The 22,785-nt window shown below is 45.8% G+C and overlaps 1 protein-coding gene across 1 annotated transcript in view; it reads right to left on the bottom strand.

Moving 5' to 3' along the window:
• Positions 1-8,336: 8,336 nt before the first annotated feature.
• FRMD4A (FERM domain containing 4A) overlaps positions 8,337-22,785 on the bottom strand; it is a 568,954-nt gene continuing 554,505 nt past the window's right edge. The window contains exons 20-25 of the mRNA XM_012660957.1: positions 20,993-21,230; positions 20,023-20,190; positions 17,858-18,729; positions 16,663-16,759; positions 14,731-14,802; positions 8,337-11,679 (exon numbers count right to left, since the gene is read on the bottom strand). Of these exons, the coding sequence (XP_012516411.1) occupies positions 14,733-14,802; positions 16,663-16,759; positions 17,858-18,729; positions 20,023-20,190; positions 20,993-21,230 (1,445 nt within the window). The 3' untranslated portion in view covers positions 8,337-11,679; positions 14,731-14,732. The remainder of the gene's footprint in view (positions 11,680-14,730; positions 14,803-16,662; positions 16,760-17,857; positions 18,730-20,022; positions 20,191-20,992; positions 21,231-22,785) is intronic.

The raw sequence follows: 22,785 nt of genomic DNA, 5'->3' as shown, positions 1-22,785 counted from the left end.
GTCGACCCCATTTGAGAGGTTGGAACCATACTCATTAAAATATAGGATATTTTTTACATTTGCCGAAATAGTTTATTACGAAAGCATTGACTATGTATTTTCCCCCATTGTAAGCTCTGGGGTACTTTATACAACTTGCTTAAGCTAATCCTTGTGTTGCCAATGATGGTTAACTCTAACTAGGCCACTTGCTATTGTCTAGTTTCTCCTTCCCTGTCCTTAAGCACTAGCTTTCTCAGCGTTTCCTCACAGCGTTCAAGCTTAACACGTACTTTCATCATGGAGGGCAGCTCAGAAGTTTCGAGCTGCTCTTTGAGTGTTATTGGTGACCTCAGATTCATTCACTGAGCTTCCAGCCGCGGCAGTCGAGTCATCCCCACAGCCTGCTCTCCCTGCTTTTCTGAACTCCCAGTTTTACAGCTTGCCAAAACCAAATGGCCTTTGCTCTCAAACTGCTCTTCCTTTTCAACTTAGGAGATGGTATGACCCATGAGTGTTGCAGTCTGAGCCTGGCTTTCTGAGTTGCTGCCATCCTGGGAAGTAGGAGAGTTAAGGTTGTAGAGTTTGAAACTTTTTAGCCACAACTCACAGCAAACTAATAAGTGCATGGAGGCACAGTATTATATACACACGTGCACGTACAGCTGAAATGAAAGCACCTGCCATCCCATGTGCGAGGCATTCTTATGTTTTCTGTTCTGGTGGGTTGGTTTCAAAAGTATGCTGGTGGTTACCCTCTAAATTGGTTTATAGCCCTTTAAGCTGTGATGACCAGCAGTTTGAAAACCACTGATTAAGAGGAGTCATCAGCAGAGTTAAGGAAGGAAACGACCTTGTTAGATGAATTCAGGGCAAAGGGACTATACCTCTTTTTTATTTTTTTTAATACGAAGATGACATTTGGCTCTCAAGGTTAGTGTGAGATTTAGCAGATTATAAAACCTTGAATACTTCAAATGCTAAATAATTCTGAAGCAGTACATAATTCTTAAGTTTAAAATGGGGAGATGCATGCATAGAGAAGAACCAAGACAAGCAGCATGTAAGTCATCTGTGAGAAAATTGGCAGCCGGGACAGTGTCTGCCTTGGGCTGGCCATACCTTGGTGGGTAACGCAAGATTAAACAAGGTATTATAAAATAAATTGGAGGTGAGTTAAAATATGAGATAGGGTTGAGGTCAGGATAAATATAGGAGTCTAGTATTAGACTGTTAGACTACTACATTATCTGTTAAGAAAAAGTGCTTTGTTCAGCCCTTTGAAAATTATTTTCCAAGACTCAACATACCGCTTGGTTACATTTCCTTTAATGTAAATTTTTATTGGAAATACATATACAGAAAAGCATAAGAGTACTATATCATGATAGATTTTTCACAAAGTAAACATATCCCAAAGTAACTGGCATTCAAATCAGAAAAGGTAATATTATTAATACCCTAGAAATATCTCTTCATGTCTTCTCCTAGTCACAGCCATGGTCCTGATTGCTAACATCATAATTTTAAAACCATCTTTATTGATACATAATTCACATACCGTAAGTTTTCCCCATGTAACGTGTTCAATGGTTTTTGTTACGGTACATTCAGAGTTGTACAACCATCTCCACAGTCAGGTTCAGAACATTTTCATCACTCCAGAGAGAAACCCTGTTCCCATTAGTAGTCACTCTACACACAGTTTTGCCAGTTTTTTAAGTTTACCTGTTTATAAATGGAATCGAACAGTATGTGCTTGACTTCTTTTATGTTTGACTTCTTTGGCTCAGCTAGGGTTTCTGATACTCATGCCTGTTGTGTGTAGTTGTGGTTTGTTCATTCATTGCTGTATCCCACAATTTATCCATTCTGTTGACAGGCATGTGAGTTTCCAGTTTTTGCATGCATTTTTTGTATGCATTCCTTGGTGAATATAAATTTCTGTATGGTATAGACCAAGGTGTGAAATTTCTGGGACTTCAGGTATGTATAAACTCAGCTATAGAAGATACTGTCAGAGAATCTTCCAAAGAGCTTGTACAAGTTTAGAATCCCACAGCAGCATTTGAAGTTCCAGTTACTGCATATCCTGGCCACACTTGATACATCTGTCATTGTCATTTTAGCCTTTCTGGTAGTTATAATGGTATCAGGTTGTGGCTTTAATTTGGATTTTCCTTGATGAGTAATAAAGTAGAGCACCTTTCTCATATGTTTCATAACCATGTGGATATTATCTTTTGTGAAATTCCTGTTCAAGGTTTATTTTTTGTCCGTTTTGTTTTTGTTTTTATGTTTGTTTTAAGACAGGGTCTTGCTCTGTTGCCTGGGGCATTATCATAGCTCACTGCAACCTCAACCGCCTAGGCCGAAGTGATCCTCCTGCCTCAGCCTGCCAGAATAGCTGGGACTACAGGTGTGCACTACTGTGCCCAGCTTATTTTTCTATTTTTATGTAGAGATGGGGGTCTCACTTTGTTGCTTGGGCTGGTCTAGAACTCCTGGCCTCAAGCGATTCTCCTGCCTTAGCCTCCCAGAGTAGATGGGATTATGGGCGTGAGCCACTGCGCCTGGCCTTTTGTCCATTTTTTCGTATGGAATTACCTTCCTTTTTCTTTTACTGATTTATAGTTCTTTATATATTCTGGCTAGATATATGTATTGCAGATAATTCTCCCATGTTGTTAGATAGATGTATTGTAGATACTTCCACTCTATGGCTTGCCTTTGTGCTAGGTTACTTTTTATGCAGTGGAGAAATAATCTTATGACTAGCTGAGATATTGATAAAAAATTTGTCAGTTATCTTTGCCAGATAGATTTAAAAATCAAATAACATGTCAAGCTTGAATAAAATAATTTTTCCTTTTGTTTAATGATGTCATCATAGTGGCATGCCTGAGAATATAGGATTTGAGAAAAGAGGAAATTATATGAATTTTTATACTTTTTGTTAGAATTTAAATTGTACTGGATTATTATTTAAGACTTGGCTATTTTTGTTTTGCTTCTTTTGGTGTACAAGTTTACATGTTATATATGTGTGGTGTGGCCATTGCTAGTTGTTTACCCAATTTCCATTCTCATTAACAGAACCCTAATTTGTTTAGAGCTGCAGTGTGCACAGTTAAAATTACATTCTCTCCCAGGACCTTTTGTAGTTAGGATGGGTCACATGGCATAGTTCTGCCAATGAGGTACGGACAGAAGTCTATTGGGTGGGACTTCCGTGATAATTATTGCTTTTTTTTAAAAAAAGAGATATACTTAGCTGACATACATATTGTGTCCTTTCCCTGTGGTCATGTCGCTTAGGTGCCTGGCAGCCATCCTCCAGGCTCGGCAGTGAGAGACACTTGCTAAAGATGGCAGAACAGAAGATAAAGCTTGGTTTTTTGATGGCATTGTGGAATCACCATATAAGAGTTGAACCTCTGTATTAGAGTTCTCTAGGAAAACAGAATAGATGAGAGAGAGATTTATCGTAAGGAATTTGTTCATGTAATTACGGAGGCTGAAAAGTTCCATGATAAGCTGTCTGCAAGCTGAAGACCCAGGAAAGCTGGTGGTGTATCTCTAGTCCGAACCTGAAGGCCTGAGAGCCAGCAGAGCTGATGGTGTAACTCCAGTGTGAAGGCAGGAGACTGATGTCTGGCTCAAGCAGTCAGGTGTCACCCACCTTTTTGTTCTATTCAGGCCTCTAATGGATAGAATGATGCCCACACTGCAGAGGGCAATCTCTTTTACTCAGTTTACCAATTCAAATGTTACTGTCATCCAAAAACACCCTCTTAGACACACTCAGAATAATGTTTAACCAGATATCTGGGTACCCCTTGTCCCAGTCAAGTTGACACTCAAAATTAACCATCACAAGTGCCTTCCTCTGGGCCTCATGTTACATGAGAACAATATTTGGTAAGTGCCCACAGTTGGGTTTCCATTACATTTTGTTTAATTCAGTCCCTAAGCAATATATATATATGCATTACTCAAATTTCTTGGCCTTGAAAATCATTGAGACTTGTGGCAAGTGTGTCATGGTGCTCTGAGGTTGTGTCTGTCTCAGCTGGAATAGACTCTAACTTGGCCACATCCTCCTAATATATAAACAGGCATAGCAGCATTCACCGGAACTGGTTCTGTGAGTATCGGTACAACATGATTTCAGGTACAGAAAAGCCACAAATCAGACCAATGGTAAAGGCAGTTCAAGGACAACCAGGTGTTGGAGCAGATGCCAAAAGGAGTTCTGTCATCAAGATTCTTGGTCACCCAATTTATTGGACAGAAGCATCTAGCTCTTGTGCCTCTTGTGTTCTTTCCAAATCTCCATTACAGTAAGAAATGACTTTAAGAGGAATAAATTCTCTTTCTTCTGAATATTTGTTATGAATGTGAAAGATATTTGAGAAAATACATAATGGTGATTTCATCATTTTGGGAAAAGTAGCTTGATAAGCTTTGACTTATTATTACTGCAGTTCCTTCCTAAGCAACTCATGTTACAGTAACATGGGCCAAAGTACATGTGGTTTTTGTCCTTTTTTTAAATCTGAAAATTTGTTCAATAGCAGTAAATTTAAGAGGCCTTAAATGTGATTTTAGAGCTTTTTAGTTCATCCTTTGACCAGGAACTTCTAGCGTGTTGGCCAACCACAAGTGAGAGAGGCCAAGGGCCAGATTTCTGGTCAGGAAGGGCGCTAGTGGTGATGCTGCTGTCTCTCAGTTCCAAATACACCTTCCACACACTGCTTCGTCATGAGATTGCAAACCCCTCTCTCCTGTGCTGGCTGGCTGGCTTTGTGTAGCCTTCACCAATAGCGGACACACACAGACTGGGACCTGCGGGAGGGAAGAAGGCATCTGCTCCTTTCTGTTTGCTTCCTGTTCTTCACGATGATGGCGCTGCAGCGGTTCTCCAGCTGAGCTGTGGCAGGTAATTCCTGAAGGAACCAGCTTTGTCTTGCCACTCAGAGATCACAGCACCATTGAGCCGGCGCCCCCTCTTCACATGTTTCAATCCCAGGTCTGCGGGGGCCTGCCAAGTTTCTGAGGCACTGGTACCAGCTGGACAGTGTCTGCTCCTGAAAGGTTTGACTCCCAGCTCCTGAGGTGCCTCCTTCAAGCTTCTAAATTCTAATAGTCCCAGGCTTTTGCTGTTGGTTCCCAGCCCTACACATGGCAGCTGCCTCCTGCAGTTAGCATCTCTGTGACACCTGAGTGTCCCCTTTGTGTCTTTCCATGTCTTCACTATCTGGTTGACAGTTGTTTGTATTAAATCTGCTCTGTTAAAATAATTGGTGTGGTCTTGGCCCCTCATGAAACAGGTAACCAGGTTTTCAGCTCCTGGAAAAGGAGCATGAGACCCAGGTCCTCTTCCAAGCAATCCCCATCTCAGGTGGATTTTCCATGAGCACTCGGCAACACAACAGGGGCCTTCCCCTGGATCGAGCCACATCCTGTGACAAGACTGAAGCCAGGATCATCCCAACATCTGTCTCCTCCCGTGCTCTGGCTAGGAGGTGCTGCCAGGGCGAAAATTCACAATCTGTGAGTATCCTGTGTCACCTGGACCCTTGCTGCTGTCACGCTCCTGATGCTTTGTGCCTCTGCTCTATCCTGGCCCCACCCTGCCACCTCTCCCATCTCATTGGGAGGGTGTCCTCACCTACTTTCCTCATCCCATGTCAAATACGAAGGCAATCTTTAGGTCTGCTTCTACCTCCAGACTTACCACCATCCTTTTTTTCTTTTTACCCAACTTAGAGGAAAAGGTGTTCCTCCTCCTGTCATAGGTTAAATCTTCCACTGTCCCTGTTTTCTTATCACCTAATATGTCATAGAAATTTTTATTTTCCTCCTCTAACTCTCAATGTAATATAAATCTCCTAAGGGCAGGGAGTTTGCATCTGTTTGCTGCAGATGTGAGGTGTGAGAGAACACAATCATGCATGATTCCAGATGTTCCTGGACACTGGAAGGCTGCAGTTGCCTGGAACTGAGCTGAGAAAGCCATCAGTGGGGCAGGTTTGGAGGGGACAGTCAGGAGTTCTGTTCTGGATGTGTTAGCACCTTAGACGTCCATGTGGGAATGTTGTGTAGGCAGTAGGATGTCCACATTTCAGAGAGGAGGTCCAGGATGTGGGGGTAAATACAGATGTCATCGGCATACAGTTGGCTTATAAAAAACCCATGAGACTCGATGGGAGCTACAGAGAGTGATTGTCAGTAATCAAGAAGGGGGAGTCCAAAGACTGAGCCCTGGGATGCTCCAGCACTAAGAAGTCAGGCAAGAAAAATAATCAAGGTAATTGAAAAACAGATCCCTGGACTGTGGTAGGAGGAAAGTTCCTTCCTTAGGTGGCCTGGAATCCAAGAGAAGACAGTGCTCCAGTGAAGCCAGGGGGATTGACTGTGTCCAGTGTTGCTGGTGAGTAACATCAAATAACAGAGAATTAACCGTTGGCTTTGGCATTGCAGAGTCACCCTTGAGAGTGGGTTTGGTAGAGTGGAGGGGATGAAAGCATGATTGGAGTGGGTTTGAGAGAATTCAGATGGATAAAGGAAAAATAAAAGGAAACTACTAGCTTGTAGGGATCAAAATTCATGAAAAGTGGGTTTCTGACAGAAAAAAATCTTGGTGCCATTATAAACCTGTGGACGCTAGCAATTACTCTCCACTCTGCTTATTCTCCTGAGTGCAGTGCAGGCCCTTTGGCTCTTGCCTGCATGGATACTGGCTCTGCTGGGTGCATGGCTCTGTGCAAGCCATAGAGGTTCTACCTGCAGCTCTTCCACCTTTTTCCTGCCATCTCTGACCACGCGGCACCTTGAACGAGGTGTTGGTGAGAGATGCCCTGTGTACACACTTGCTGATCTGTCCATGGGAATCACTGTAATCTCTTCTGTTTGTTGCTGGTGACCTCCTTTCCCCATGTGTTTGTGGTTGTGTGCCTGCTGGTCTCCAGGAGGACCTGGACTCTGCACCAAGCATGCAGCAAATGACTGACGGAGGCGCACTGCCTCCTTGCTAGCCCTGCGGTTCTTTCGTGCCCCCTTTTTAGAGAGAGCTTTACATAGAGCATTTCGAGCTGGTATTCTGGGAAAAAGGAAGGAGCTGCTTATTTTCTAATACTTTCTACTGGGATTGGTGTGTTTACTTTGTGTTCTCTAATAATCAAAATAGTAACTGTTAGGCATTAGCTAGTTCGCACTATGCAAGTGGGGGGGAGAGAGGTGTGAAAGGGAGGAGTGGGAAAGAAATGGGAATAGTCTCATCTTCCCGTGTGCCAGTTGTCTTCATGTGATAGACCTTAATGAAGAGATAATAGATTAATTTCCTGAGCTGTATATATTTACATGTAAAAGATTTATTGAAGGTCCTTTTCTGTTTTTTTTAAGAGCAGATTATCTTGAGATGCCCTGGTTGCTTCCCCAAAGAAAGGAGGCTTCAGGCTCTCCCGTGGGCAGTTTTCAGGGCTTAGGAAGCACAGGACGCTGTCTTGATGGGTTTACTGCCAGACATAGTTTGGGTTCTCACTGGATCCTTTTCCTTTTTGGCAGGGTCAGCTGGCTCAAGCGGCCAAAGCTTTAGCAAGGTTTCCCATCCAGGGAGGACTTTCCATCCAGGTATGTTTTTGGAGGCCAGACTTCCAGTTCCTGGCTAGTGAAGAGATCCCTGTTGGGTTAGGGGGACAGGGATTGGATTGTAGCAGAGTCTCGGCCAGTCACTGGTCTACCCACAAATGGGGGACTTTTGTACCTGCAGGGCCAGTAGGCACTTGCTTTGGTGTTATGATTCAGAGGGTGGGCACAGAGGGTGAACAGTGGTGGTCATAGTGAGCCCAGGCGTCCAGTGTGATTGACTCTTTGCATCCTACCCAGAACCAGAGACAACATGGAGACAGAGGCTGAGGATAGTCCCTCAAAGCCCAGATTCTCTAGGTGTTCCTTCTACTGAGGACTATCCCATGGGGACAGTACACATGGCTGGCACATACCGTACATGAGCAATTGTTTGTAATGAGCCGTGATACAAAGACTGAAATAGTATCCTGACAAAGACTGACCTCTAATCTCAAGTCCTTTTTTGTAGTAGGACAAATACATAATTTAGACTATACTATTTTGTATAAACAAAAGGAAACTAGAATAAGAGGGAATTGCCTCTACCAAACAAACCAAGCTTGCCTGTATCCTCTAGCAAGCCAGTACGAATGCCATCCACAGACTGACAGTAAAAAAGGAGCCCAGTGAGCATGCAGGCACCTGAATTACAGATTCCCAGAGCATGCTTAAGCATTTACCACTTAGATCCAAACACACACAGTTCCCAAGAAGCAGCTGGGATCTTTTCATTTTGAAAATGCTTTAATAAGTGTTGACAACACTGTTTTGCAAAATGTAAAGGTACTATACAAATTCTTAATACAAAAAGAATAAATTAAAAGCAGATTTCTTTTTAATTCTGCAACTTTGTCTACAACATACATCTTTTTTTTTTCATTGATTACAGTTGAACAGAATCCAGTAAAATCATTTTACATGCTCTACAGTCAGTTTCAGGAGCAACCTAATCTTTTTTCCCCCATTATTAAACTAGAGTCCATTTTACACAACTTGTAATAAACTATTGACATTAATGTATATGTAAAACTTTACACCTAGTTAACTAAGCAGTAACTGGTCATCTGATAGCACCTGGATGGGGTTTGCTATATTTAGAACTAAACTAATACTGAATGAAAAGAAGTTGGAATTTTAACAGTTTCAACACTCACCTGCATATGATAAAATTTAACAAAATCAACCTGGCTCACAACATAGTCTGATGTGTGTGTTTTCACCAGTCTTCTGGCTTAAACAGGCAATTTCTTATACGTATCCGAAGAATCCAATAGGGACTTTATATCAGACCAGGGACTTCATGTTTCATCTTATTTTCTTTTAAAGAAACAGGGATATATAAAGAGTTTGCAAGTGCTTGTATACAGTAACTACATCGTTTCCCACGACACTGATCATTCATCATGTCAGTCTCAAAGGACTAACACTTTAATGTACATTTTGTAATAACTGAACGCAGCTAAACAGTAAAACCTGTTTTACTTAATCTGTCTTTACCACCAGACTATCATGATGTTTGCTAGAACTGTAATTTCTGCTCCCACCCCATTCTTCTTTGCCCCCTGAATCTAAAACACAACCCAAGTTTTTAGAAATTTTGCCTCTCATTCCTTGTAACTCACTCTCATTCCTTGTAACTCAACTGGGCTAAAAGCTTCATCCGATTAAAAACTTGGCTTCAAACTACTATCCCTGTTGTATCATCTGTAACCGTGTAACCTCATCACTGTCTCTGGCTCCCTTGTGACTTTTCCTGCTGCACATAGTTCAGTCTGATTATTCCATGTATCTTCTTTTGGGAGAAAGGAAAATTGCCCAATCAATGTATAATGTTTCCAAATCGGGAAGGGGGAAAAACAAACAAAAACTTGTAGCTCTGACCATCAAAATAGGAGCAATAAAAATATCCCCCAGTCAATCCCTGGAGTCATTTAGTAAGTTCATAATCGGTTTCTATGTATCCTGCAGGTTTACCCCTAAAGTGTTCTGGGAATCTTAATCCCTTCTACAAGCTGGAATCACCAACCCAGCTGCGCTCGGAGCTGGGGGAAGCAGGCCCTGAGTCGTTCACAGAGACTAGTGGAGGCCATGGCCACCTGGTGCCTGCCAGGTGTGCATGTTCCAGCTCAGCTCCCAGCGCTTTCCGGGCTGCAGCAGAGGGAACCCCGTGAGTAATTATTTTGTTTTAGTATCCAGTCTTACCCTCCTGGTCTGGTAGAGTCTATTGTTATTCTTGGATTACACATACATGAAAAATGAAGATTTTTGTTTTTTACGCTAAAGCTAACTTCAATTCTGCTTTCCCACAAAGCTACCCCACCCTGGCTCCTGTCCCTGGCTGTCAAATGCCTTTCCGATAGGAAGTCATCACAAGTGAGAAAAAATACCCCCCTGTCCCCCACTTGCGCCAACAAGCACAGCATACCACCTCTGTGGAGACCTTTTTGTGCCATCTTGAATAACCCAACTAAGATTGTGCACTTGTTATTATAAAAGTATTTTTTGAGGCCTTTGAAGATTGATGGCTTTCCAGTTGTGTGTTAAGCATAGCTCAAAACACATGTAAACATGCAGCTCCCACACATGTTATTTTTCTTCCTTCCTCTTTTGGTATCTGCACACAAATGTGCATCAAAGTAACTGCTAATGTCGTGGGTACATGGGCCCTTGGGGAGCTGTTTTCTTTTTTTTTTTTTTTTTTTTTTCAACCCTGCTCTGCCTGCTGGCTAGTAGACACATGAGTCAAATCTTTCTACCTAAGGGCATAGTTGGGTTCTTGGAATAAGTGACACATAGAAGTCGGATCTGAGCTCTTTGTCACACAAATGTTAACAAACATAAAATGAGCCATGACACTGAAAACACTTGAATGGATCGCAATGTGCTTTTTCCCTTGGTTTCCCATAAAAAAGAAAATGAAACACCTTGTGCAAAAAAATAGGATACACTTTTACTGGTTGTTTTAATGAGAGAGAACCACTTTTGGCAATTATCACCTTATGTTTACTACAAATCCTGAAAGGAAAGCAGCGTTGAGGCTTGGGCTTGGGCTGAACCACCTGCGTAGACCAGGGCTAATAGTACACTCTGCTACTCCCCGCGGGTCTCTGTTCCTTCGTGTCCAGACTGATGGAGGGTCTGCGTCAGCAGTGCCAGCCAAGACTCCCTTGTCTTTACCATCACACTGGGTTAGTTTTTCAGGCTTTCTACAGAGAGAGAAGTGGACCATTAAGGGAGAGAGAGGACACCAATTTACAGATGGTTGACTTTCACTTGTGTGTACTAACAGTTTAGACTTTAAAAGAAATTTCCTTGCAGAAAGAATGTCTTCCTCTTGGCCCCTCTTGTTTGTGTTTTTATTATTTTCTTATTTGTTTAATCTTTGGCAGCATAGAACTGATTGTGATCCTCTGATGCATGTCTGCAGTGTTGAGCTTCCTTTTCATCCCCCTCTTCCCCAGAGCCACTCCCCTGCAAGCTGTCCCATTAAGGAATATTTCAGGTATGAGCTGAATATCCCTACGAGGCGTCCTCTCCATGAAGTGCTTGGTTGGCCTATGGGTGGCAGGCTGGACACAGCTTAATGGTCCTTCTGGATCACCCTGTACTCAGCCCCCTTCCTGTTCTCCACCAATGCTACTTGTCCGCAGGAATTCGATGCCAGCTGGCCTGACGGTTCCTGGCCTGGGGGCTGTCATGGCAGGGGGAAGCCACCAAGGTGCCATTGAGGATTGGTGTCTGGCCCTCTGTGGGCAAGAGAGCCAGGGGACACACAGTGGGACCGGAACCTTCCAGAATGTCTCCTTAGTCAGGTTTTCGAGGGTGAGGGGATGCGGAGACAGGAGAAAAAAAAGTGCTGAGGGCCGAAGCTGGTGCAGGGTGACAGTGCGTCTGGGTAAGGCAAATGAGAGGCAGTGAGGTGATCTCAGAATGGCGTTGAGGCGGTCAGATCAGGCCGGGCTGGCTCACACGAGGGTCCCGGGCTTGGCTTTTTCCTGCCCGTACCACTGGACGTCAGCTAGTTCTGGATAGAGGGAGGAATCCAGGAAACAGCTGTCACTGTAGCTCCTGTGGGGAACCCAAGAGAGGAGATGTGACAGTCAGGGGAGAAGGGAAGGCACATGCGGGCCTGTTCAGAAGTGCACGTCCACTTAACAGCGCTTGTATATCGATGGCTCGCATGGACCAACAGAGTCCCCATCAAGCAGTGTCCTGAACCTCTAATATAACTGCAAAGAGGAAAATGCAAACTCACACTTAATGCAGCAGTTCTGTGGTTCTCAAGCTTGGCTGGATCCTGGAATTACCTGGGAGCTCTCAAAAATACTCAAGTCTGGGCCCCACCCCAGAGATGCTGGTTTAACTGGTCTGGGGGCTTCTAAAGCCCCCCCCCCCAGGTGATTCTCAGATGCAGCCGAGGCCCAGAACCCCCTGGGGACGACTGTCCCACACAGCAGCTGCCTAGGGAGTCCTGCATGAGACCCAGGGGTAACCGGATCTCACTAGTCGCTTTTTATTCTGTCCTAGAAGGACATTCAAAATGTGAGGTTTCCCTAGAGTGAAACTGAGGTAATATTTTGAATTGAGTTTTTAAGGTTTTTCCAAAAAAATCACTGCTGACTCTAACACATACTGTTTTGTGATTATAAAAAAGTGTTCATTTAAAATACACAGGAAAGTATATAGAAGTAGATAAGAGGCTTTTTAAAAAAAGGTCTGTTTCAGGTAGGCATCACTATTTTGGCTGAGTAGAAGTAATTCTTAAATATCAAGAAGTGATGACAGTATGTTGAAGTCCATATCACTAGGACAAGTAACCCTTCTCTGGTGTATGCTGCTTCTTGGGGGACAACCCCTCCCTAACTCCACTTGGTCCTGGGGGTGCTCCCCACACCTACTGGGGGTAACAAGTGACCAGGTGACAGTACCTGGTGCAGAGAGGGCCACATGCCCAAGCAAGGACAAGCAGCTTTGAAACCACAAGGATGTCATTTCCTCCTGAGAATGAAGTTAGGGGGGCAGGAAGCAGAGCTCAGATGGGAAGAGCAGCAGTGAGCCCTGGCTCCAGCTCTGCCTCAGTGTCCCCCTGACTTCTGTCTGTACGTGCTGACATTTGCTGAACTGAGTTCTTTCTCAGATGTAACTGGCTAATACTCGCACATTTGAATAGGCAGTTAAAGTTTGATGGAAATTTTGTTCCTGACACAAATGTGATCAGGGTCTCCTTGGAAATGAATTTTCTTTAGGGGCTTCTCAGGATATAAGGAACCATCATAGCCGGTGTTTCTCAAAGTAGTCCTGTGAGATGCTCTGAGAAAATAAAAAGTTCCATGGACAGGTAAGTTTGCAGTGCTCCAAAAGGCAGAGTCCTCAGTGTGCATGGCCATCTATTAAAGGCTCTGAGAAGCCCTGCATTACTTTGTGTCACTCAGGACTCCCCAAACAGTATCACCTATGAAAAATCTATAGAACATACTTTGGAAAACACTATCTTAAATAGCCTAATATTATAAAATATGTTTGAATCTTTCGTATGTTGTAGTTTCTGGTTGAAACTATTACTGTTAAAAAGTTGAGTAATAATTGTATCACAAATACAAAGGTGCTTTGTGACAATATAATCTGTTCCAGAGGAACTAGAAATCTGCTATGTACTGATCATAAAACCTTGAGGAAAGGCGATTGAGTTCAAAGTGCTCGTGTGTACGTAAGGCAGTAGGTTACGTGATGGGGTCTTGTTCATTCTGTATGTGAAGACACATCTAACCCTTGGCTGGACCACACTACTGTCCTGTGGTTCATTAGGGAGGCTTCTGGATCACAGAATCCCACATATGAGACCTTATCAAGTCGTGGTTTTTGTACCTTTTTAAACAATAGGATCTTTTTGTTTAGCTCATAAGAAAGCCAGTGCGAAAAATAGATTGAACCAAGATCTGAATGGTAGGGTGGTGGGACTCACAGAAATCCAGAAAGAGCTGACTCTGACATGTATATTTTTTTCAGATTAAAAATTATTTACTAAAGGAATGACAGAGAAAACTGTGAAGCTGGAAGAAAAGATATATACATCTAACCTTTCAGTGTTTTCTTAATGTTCCCCCATTATTAGGAAAGTACCCAACATGTATTTTTTTTTTTTTGAGACAGGGTCTTGTGCTGTCATCCCAGCAACCTCAAACTCCTGGCTCAGGTGATCCTCCTGCCTCCCAAAGTGCCAAGTAACATGTAACCACATGTTTGTAAGTTAAATCCTGTTTCTCAAATATGAGCATGCTGAAATGTACATTTACAAAATCAATTTATAAAATTTACAAAAACAGTTCCTCCAAGATCTTAGTGTTACGTTTTCCCCCTCCCCTATGTCAAGTAGTTATAAACCACAAAGGTTTTTAAAGCTATAAATGTTACTTGATGTGTTGGTCTCTTATTCTCATGTTTGGGGAAGAAACCCATATTCTGGCTGCTCAGTATAAATTCAATTCTATGCTAATAGGAAATGCCATGCAAAATTAACAAAAGAGACCATCGAGGAACCAAATGGGGGGCCACTAAGTAGGCACTTTAATAAATTTAAGTCAGTCATTCACTGTAAAATGTGCTGGGATATGATGAAGGTATCTAGGTATATTCTCTAAGCTGTGACCCTGGAAAGTAGCTTAGACCTGGGCACTCAGGGTGGTGCTGGTGATGCTGCTAGTCTATGGACTACATTTTGAAAAGCAGGGCTCTGCAGCATTTGGTGCCAAGCATGGCTGTCACTCAAGAATGCTGAGATGAAATTATGGGTGCTCCTGGATCAACTAAGTCTGCCCTTGGTACTTTGATGCTGTTCTTTTCATGGACACCAATTATTAAACCAGTAAAAAACCTCTACAAACATTTGTATGTCTATAACACTTTGCCAGTCTTTTCTGGGAGGTAGCATTGGGCATATCTAACATCTGATGTAAGAACATACGTAAAAACATATAGTTCCCCATGTATCCAGAAGACATAAAAATAATGGCTTCCACATCCTTCAGATGTTTCTTTCTGGAAACTATGACATGGGGCGAGGCAACACATCTGGGAGCACAAACGCATGGGCAGAACGAACAAAACATTCCCTTACGATACCTCTATTCATGAGTACTTTGGTGAGTTGGAGACTCAGACCCATCCATAATGGGTGAGTTTTCTGTTGCTTCTCTGAATAAAAGAAAGCAGAAGGAGGAAGAGAAGAGATGTGATGTTAAAGAGAGGAACTGACACAGACATGATTAGTAGCTTATTAATACACTGGAAGGAAAGGCCCCTTGATTAGATACCCAAGTGTTTGTTAGTGGCAGATAAGTTATGCAGAACTTTCAATACCCATAACTGAATCAAAAGACCTCTTTAGTTCTGTTAGGAAGGCAGGCTTTTTACCTGGTTGTGTCTTATCACATCATAGAGAACAGTTATTATTTGCTAATGATAATTCATGTTGATCTGGCAAAACAGTTTACTTCAAGGACCAAAATATCTTTTTGTTTCACATTTGTTTACTAGCTACATGTGGTAAAACAGGCAAGTTTCAAGACCAGATTAAGTGCATAGGCCTGTTGAGGCTTGCTCATAAATTTCAGAGACAGTTTAGCCAGTGGGGGGGATAGGAGTTGACATAAGACTGTAGTTGGGACTACAGGTTTCCTTAATTCCAAAGGACCAAGAGGCAGAGTTCAATGACTGCCAAATTTTTATGTGCACCAGAATTACCCAAAGGGCTTGTTACAACGCAGCCTGCTGGGCTCCACCCCCAGAGTTTTGGATTTTGTAGGTCAGAATCTGAGAATCTGCATTTCTGACAAGAGCCCCAGCCTCACTCATGCTGCCGGTCTGAGGACCACACTGGACCACTGATGTAGTGGGAAAAGACAGGGTTTGAGGTCACAGAGAGCATGGCACTTACTTTTTCTGAGACTCATCTATAAAAGATCTGGTTATTTCCCTCGCAAGGTTGCACTGAGGATTATGCGAGCTCATGTATATTAGAAGAAGCTCCCAGCCTTTGAGTACATAGCAAGCACTCAATACATGTTAGTTCCCCTCCTCTCTGGCCAAAAACTAAGGCTCCAGAAAGCCTGGTATAAAATCACTAAACTTGCAGGAACAAAAACGTCAAGCATGAGAGCCTGAAGGCAGTCAGTCAGCAGAGCCAATTCGGATTTCTCATGAGTCAACCCACACAGCTCTCACATTGTTCCAGACATTCCCCCATCCAGCAAGCCAGAAACTGTGGATAAAACTGGGTAAGGGGACCCCTCACTCCTTTAACCAAAAGATATTGACAGAATGTAACATCCACTTAGAGGCAGTATCTCAGGAGCAACGGAAGAGGCAGGTATTATAGACTCAAGCAGGTACCTGTGTCTGCCGGACCCTTTAGTAAGTACAATGACCTAAGTGGCCGTGAAATTATGATGCTCTCTGCCTATGTTTAAAGCTATAAAAGGAGCTTTCGGTTTCATTTATTTTGCTGTGTGCAGCTTCTACTTAAAGGTTTCAAGGTACCTGATCCCCTTTTGTTTGTTGATAAAGAACAAGCGCTTGGCCAGGACCTTTTTTCTTAAGATGCATCCTGACACTAAGCCAGCAGGCACACTGAGAGGCACGTGACACATGTGGCCCAGGCCTGGCACACAGAGGTGCTTAATTACCTCTATTATTCCCCCCGACATTCTTGCCTGGCATTCTGAGTCAGCCTGGGTATAATCCAAACCCGAATCAAATGCTATCTGCCATTCTGACCAAACGAGCGCAATTCTACTTCCATCTCCCCATGTCCCAGGGACCACCGCCTACCCTAAAAAAGAGCACAGAGAATTCACCTCTGTGAAGCACAGCAAGGGAAAGGAATAGGTAGAAGGTAACAGCAATTCATGAAGAAGTTTCCCAGTAATGAACCCTCATCATTTGCTTACTGATACATATTCTAACGTCACCAGGATCTTAATGTTTACGACACTGTCTAGTAGATGCAGTCTGGAACCTAAGAACCAGGTTAAAGGCCTGGAAGGGGGAACTCACCCAGTCTGCCAGGTTAGGATGTGGTGGGGACTGCTTGGGGGGGTGGCTCCAATTTCACTTGACGGCGTTGAGCTTCTCTGGCTTTGAGGTAAGGCAGCTGTATGCAGGTGGCGCAGGAAAGGCAGGGAGAAGACAGGGATGAGACACAGGTGAAGGAGCTCAGGACTCACTGGCCTGCACCAACCCAGTGGCCAGGAGTCACCACTTCCAAGCATACTGGAGGTGATCCCATGGCAGGATCTCAGTGGGGGAACATCTCTGCACCCATCCCCATGTCTGCACCCCACCAATTACATTTTCTCCCGAAAACCATGCACCTCTATTCCAAGTCAAGCTGACCTGGCATCCTAGGTCCCTGCTTTGCCACCAGAAGTCACAGGGATGGGGCCAGCTTCTGCAACAGCAAAGACCCTGAAGCCCGACAGTCCTCTGAGGGAGCCCTGGGCAGGCCTCCTACAGGGCCTGAATTACGGTTATGAATAGGGGGCCTCCAGAACAGTCCTCACAGCTTGCTCTCCTTGCTGTTTCGGGCTTGTCATTTGCTACTTTAGTACATTTTGAAGAGGGTAGGGCTTTTAGAAGCTCATCCAAATCTGATGAGCGGGAGTTTATTGATGTGGGCAGCATACAAGTCTACTAGGAAAATCTACCAAGAAGTCAATCCTACTTAAATGCATTCTTTGCCTTCTTGGGAATGGAATCTTTTTCATCAGTAAACCTCAGAGCTGTTTAAAATTTTTAGTATAAATATGTTCCAAAAGATCTACCTAACCTCTTCACGTAAAGCAAACTCATTAGACGAGCACTACAATTTCAATAGAACATAAACAGTCCTGTGCTTTTATCAGTGACATTTACAAACTACTGGTTCTTCTAATAGGGTCACAGACGATCACCCTGTTTAAATGGTACACGTAACTTGTGTACTCTCAAAGTCTTTTTGGGACACCAATGGCAAATTTCATTTTACAGATGAAGAAGATTCTAGGACCCTGAAGTCTGTGGCACACTTACAAATGCCTAAATCGTTTTAATTCTGGTCTCTGGAGCTTGTCATTTGGCCAAAACGTGCCATAATAAATGAGTCCATGGGGATGTGGGGACACAGCCAGGTCCCCAGAGCTTATGACTTCCTTTGCTCTCCGCATATGAGGTCTAAGGGCCGCCCCCACCGCACCCTGCCGTCCCCTCTCACCTGACGTGGCCTTGCACATCTGGGGCATCCTGGTGACCCTGCTGTGCGCCACGAAGGTGCTCTGGGAGGAGGTGCTGTGCTGCGAGCCGCTGTCCGAGGAGGCGGAGCTGGTGTGCGACAGGCGGCTGTGCTCCTTGTGCGAGGCGGTGGAGCGCTGGTACCACTGGCGCAGCTCGTCCGAGACGGCGGCGCGGCCCGCGCCCTTGTCATGGGCGCCCTCGCGGCCCAGCGATGGAGTCCGCAGGATCTGCGAGCGTGACGGCGTCAGACGGCCCGCGTCGCCCTCGTCGCTGCCGCCACCGCGCCAGCTCTCCTTGAACAGGCCTCCGGCCGTGTAGGAATTGGAGGTCTTGAACTGCGCCTTGACGCTGTAGTGGCCCTCCTGGTCGCTCTCCAGGCTGCGCACCACCACCGGCGTGGCGCTGCCCTCGATGTACAGCGGGTACTCCTTGATGCGGTACTGCGAGCTGGGCTGGCTCTGGCTGTGCAGGTACACGCCGCCGCCCGCGCCCCCCGCGCCGCCGCGCGCCGCCAGGTTGGGCATGCTGCCCGAGCTGCCCGCGCCCAGCGCGCCCGCCGCCCGCGCCCGCTGCCGCTGCCGCGCCTTGGACGGCGAGTCCTCGGCCAGCGTCGAGTAGTTGGCGTTCATCTGCGCCGGGTAGTAGTGCTCCGAGCTCGAGTGGCTGGTGCACGACGAGCAGTCGTCCATGGGGTCCGAGCCGTTGCTGCTACGAGTCCGCGGGGTGTAGAAGTCGGGGCTCCCGGTGTCATTCTCCGAGCCCAGGAGCTTGCCCTGGGACTCCAGGCTGGAGCTCCGGTGCCTAAAGTGCAGTGCGAGGCTGTGCAGTCGCGTGGGGCTGATGTCCACCGACCTGCGGGGAGATGGCCTGGGTTGGTCTGGGGGGGACCCAAGACGGGCGCACTGGGGACCCCCCCATGCGTTGCACATAAGGAAGAGGAAAACCCACGTGGGCTCATAGCCGCCAGGGTATGGAGGGGTTCCAGGGGCATCTGCAGACCCAGAGTCTAAGCAGGGTTGGTCACTGGTGGTCCCTGGAGGTGAACCAGGGGCCTCGCTTTGATTCCTGGTGGGAAGTGAGTCCAGGACTCACATAAGGGTGTCCTCTGGGAATAGGACGCCAATAGCTGGGGCTTTCTTTTGCCCCGCCTTTAAGGTGGAAAATGATTTTATAGATACAAAGATAACCCCATAATCACTATTCTGGTGTTATACGTTAAAAAATACCCATTTTTGTAGATCAAACCCATTTTTGTAGTCCAACAGAGGCCCTTCATACGGTTTAACCAAATACTGTTAAGAAATCCACATAAATAGATTCCCATTTCCTGTGCAAACTTGAAAATGGAAGGTTGGTGGAACATTTGAAAAAATGAAAGATGCAAATATTTGCCATGCTGGTTACTCTGTCTATAACCCATTCTGCTTATAGTGTCCACACTATCAGTATTCATCAATAGCACATGGCAGACAATGCTGCCAGATGCTGGGACTTTGTGTGAAGTTCACGGCGCCCCGTTGGCCAAGTACAGGAAGACCTGAGTCCCGGTCTTGACTGTCACTCAGGGTGGAATTGGAAGCCCCCACCACGTGGCCCTCCATGGTCTGGTTTTGCTTTTTTTTTTTTTTTTTTTTTAAGAAAATAAAGGTGTGATTCACCAAAGCCTAATTTTTGCCTATTTCTTTTAGCTAATTATGAGTTTACACCTTGAGGCATTAAAGGAATTCCAATGTAAATTTAGGTCTCAGTAGAAAGTTATAAGAAGACTATCAAATAGAGATTATGCCATCAGGGCAAGGTGGTTCTGGTCCCAGCTCTTCCCGTGCTAACCCGGCCAGCCTCTCCTGTCTGCATTTTGATCAGGAAAGCTCTTTCCATTGCTGACTGTCCCCAGGAGCCTGAGGCATCTCGACTGACGCCAAGTGCCCCCTGGATGTGGACAGTGTGCTATAATGGGTCTCTTCGCTAACGGGGGCTGACCTCTGCCAGCTCAGTTTTTTAAATTCAGCTTCATTTATCCTCACAGGTTCAGGTCTGTCTCTAGCTCACCCATCATTTGGGCCAGTTTGGGGCCAGCAATGCCTCATTTTAAAAAGGAAGGCCTGGTCTGAGGAGGGAGGTGGCCCGAAAGCCTGGCGGACTCACCTTGTGGAATGGACATAGTGGGGACTCCGGACCCGGAGGTCCGGTGTGGACGGCATGCTGGACTGGGAGTTCCAGTGGGGGAGGCCACGGATGGGGCTGTTCTGCAAGGAGCTGCTTCCTCCTCCTGCTTCGGCACAGCTTCCCGTGCTGGGGAAGCGCTTGTGGCTGCTGCAAACCCAAGGAAGCCATGTTGTCACTGCCAGACAGATGGCACCTCCAGGGGGCTGGCGAGCTTGGGACACAGATCTGGGTGAGGACTCCCACCTCACTCCCTCAGATCTCTACCGTGGTCCTCAGCCTCTCCCCCAGCAGTGTGTGGGGGTCCTGGTCCCTGACACCCCCCAGATAATAGGAGCTGAAGACCCTCGTCAGCCTTCTCTGTAACAGGCGCAGTGTGACTGTCCTGTAAATGCCCTGCCCTCACAGTTTTTGTTTTCCAAGAGACAAAATAGTTACCTGTCAGCTCACCCACTTAGAGCTTTATAGGGTGTAATTAAAGGAAATGAGAAAAACAGAATTGGACCAAAAATTCCTTCCCAAAAAGAAAAACCTCTCTACAATGTCAGCCCAGTGACGAGCTGATGAGGCGTAGCTCTGGTTACAGCTGTTTGGCTCCAGAATTCTGCTGGATGATGGCTTAGGGTTCTGAACCACTCTGGGACTCCTGTGAGTGGACTCGCGCTTGCCATTTCGGAATAGCACTGCTTGAGATTTCCTAATTAATTCCTGTGGAATTTAACAGCATTAAAGCCATCTGCCATCACCTTGATGGTGAGCCAAACTCCAGTTCCCCCCAGAAAGACCAATCTGCACCTCAGCAGCGTCAGCAGCAGGGGGCGCTGTGGGCACAGCCCTGGGGAAGGCAAACCCCAGCAGAGGAACCCGGTGGCTGTGGATTTTGTGTCTGCCCTTAGATTCTTCCAGAGCGCGGACAGTGACCTCACCTGGCCTCATTCACAACCCGACTCACCTGGAATGGCTGTGGGAGGAGCGTTTCTTGACCTTCTCATAGGGCTCATCCAAGGAGGACTCACTCCACATCTTGGGCTTTATGGGGGACTTGTCATAGTCGCTGCGGTGATAGTGCATCTGCCTGAGTCCCTCCAGGGACTGGGGAGGAGGGGGCCTGTTGTGCGACGGTGGCCGAGGAGGGAGTCCCTTGTGAGGCGAGTGTAAGGGGGATATTGTGCTGGTAACCTGAGAGTCTTCTGCACAAAGACAGAAAGAGAAGGACTGAGCATGGGTCATCCTTTCCACGAGACCAGGACAGCGCCCCCACCCACCTGCACCCCACATCGGCACCTCGGGGCCACACAGCCAAATCCACACCTTTCCTTCGCCCATGTAATAAAGAGCCCCGGGACTCTTCCCCAGTTGCCAAGACCAGTCAAGACCAGTCAAGCCAAACCTGAGCAAACCAAACCCCAACTGCACGCAGGATTGCATGGAAGAGACCTCCTGTCACTTCTGATTAGACACGGATGGAGCGAAGTCTGAATTTTACGAAATACCATCAGCAAATGATTGCTTCACCCCAAACAGCAAAACGTAGTTATTACCATGCTGTAAGTTTTCTTTCAATAGACACCAGGAGTCTGTTTTGCTTTGGGGCATTCTAAGCCTCATAGACTTTTGTCTGTTTTGTTCACTACTATATTCTCAGTGCCATGAATGGCAGCTGACACACAGTAGGTGCTCAGTAAGCACTGCCTGGGAAAACGAATGAAAGCGTATCTGTCCAGTGTAAATATCTGCTGGCTGGATCTGAGTTTCTACTCTGCTTTTTTCCCAGAGCTATCTGTATTCTCTTAGGTTCCTGTATATTTCAATTTTGGAACTGCCTTAAATTCTTTGGGAAGGAGATGGGCTAGGAAGATTAAGTATTACAGAATTATTCTCTGCCTTCAGGGGAGGATGATCTAACCCATCAGGGTGCTACAGGACTTTTGGAGACTGTGACTTCAGTGAGTCTAGGAGGGCTGTGGGAGGGGCTGGTCTTAAAGGGGACTGAGTAGTGGATGGGCAGAGAGGAGGAGGAGGAAGGAGAGAATTTGAGCCAGAGTGTGGAAGGAGGAGCTCCGGTCAGCGTAGCAGACCTTCTGTGTGCACTGTGATGAGAGGAGCTGGGATGTGGTCTTCGAGCCCCAGGAAGACTTTGCAACTTCTTAAGCACGGATGCATCAGGGTGAAAAAGTCCTGTTTGAGAACTATTCACCCGGCAGCATTCAAAAAGGAGAAAGGCAGGGAGAGGGATGGTGAGGGGTGGGGTGTGGCCTGTGAAGATGTAGGGTAGGTCAGCACTTAGAAGACAGAGGAGGGAACATTTCAGCCTTCCTGGGGAAGGCAGAGGTGGGAGCTGGAGAGGAAAAATACGCAAAAAGCAAAGCCCAACTGCCTTTCACTTGTCCCTAAATCTATTCCTAGTTGTTATGCCTTTCTCAGCCTAATTCTCAACCCCCAGCCGGGGACACCCACTATGCTTCCGTTCCTCCTTTGCCCTCTCAAATCAGTCAAGGAGGAGTCTGGGAGAAGGGACCTGTGATGGAAGTGTGGGGTGCAATGGGAGGTAATAAGGCCCCCTGGGAAGTCCAGGGGTCTGGAACATGGGGAAGAAACTGGAATCACCAGTGATGTCTCTGAATTAGCTAACGACATCATCTATTGCTCTGGCAGCTTCTCTATGACAAAGGAATCTCACTAGATTGTTCTTGTTCCCTCCCCAGGAGAGACTGGGGTACACATAGGCCAACAACAGGGCTGGGA

The sequence above is a fragment of the Propithecus coquereli genome, unplaced genomic scaffold (assembly GCF_000956105.1).
Source record: "Propithecus coquereli isolate 6110/MARCELLA unplaced genomic scaffold, Pcoq_1.0 Scaffold69, whole genome shotgun sequence".
NCBI classification, from domain to species: Eukaryota; Metazoa; Chordata; class Mammalia; order Primates; family Indriidae; genus Propithecus; species Propithecus coquereli.
Note: the sequence above shows the minus strand (reverse complement) of the source record. Positions and strands in the feature narration are given on the sequence as shown.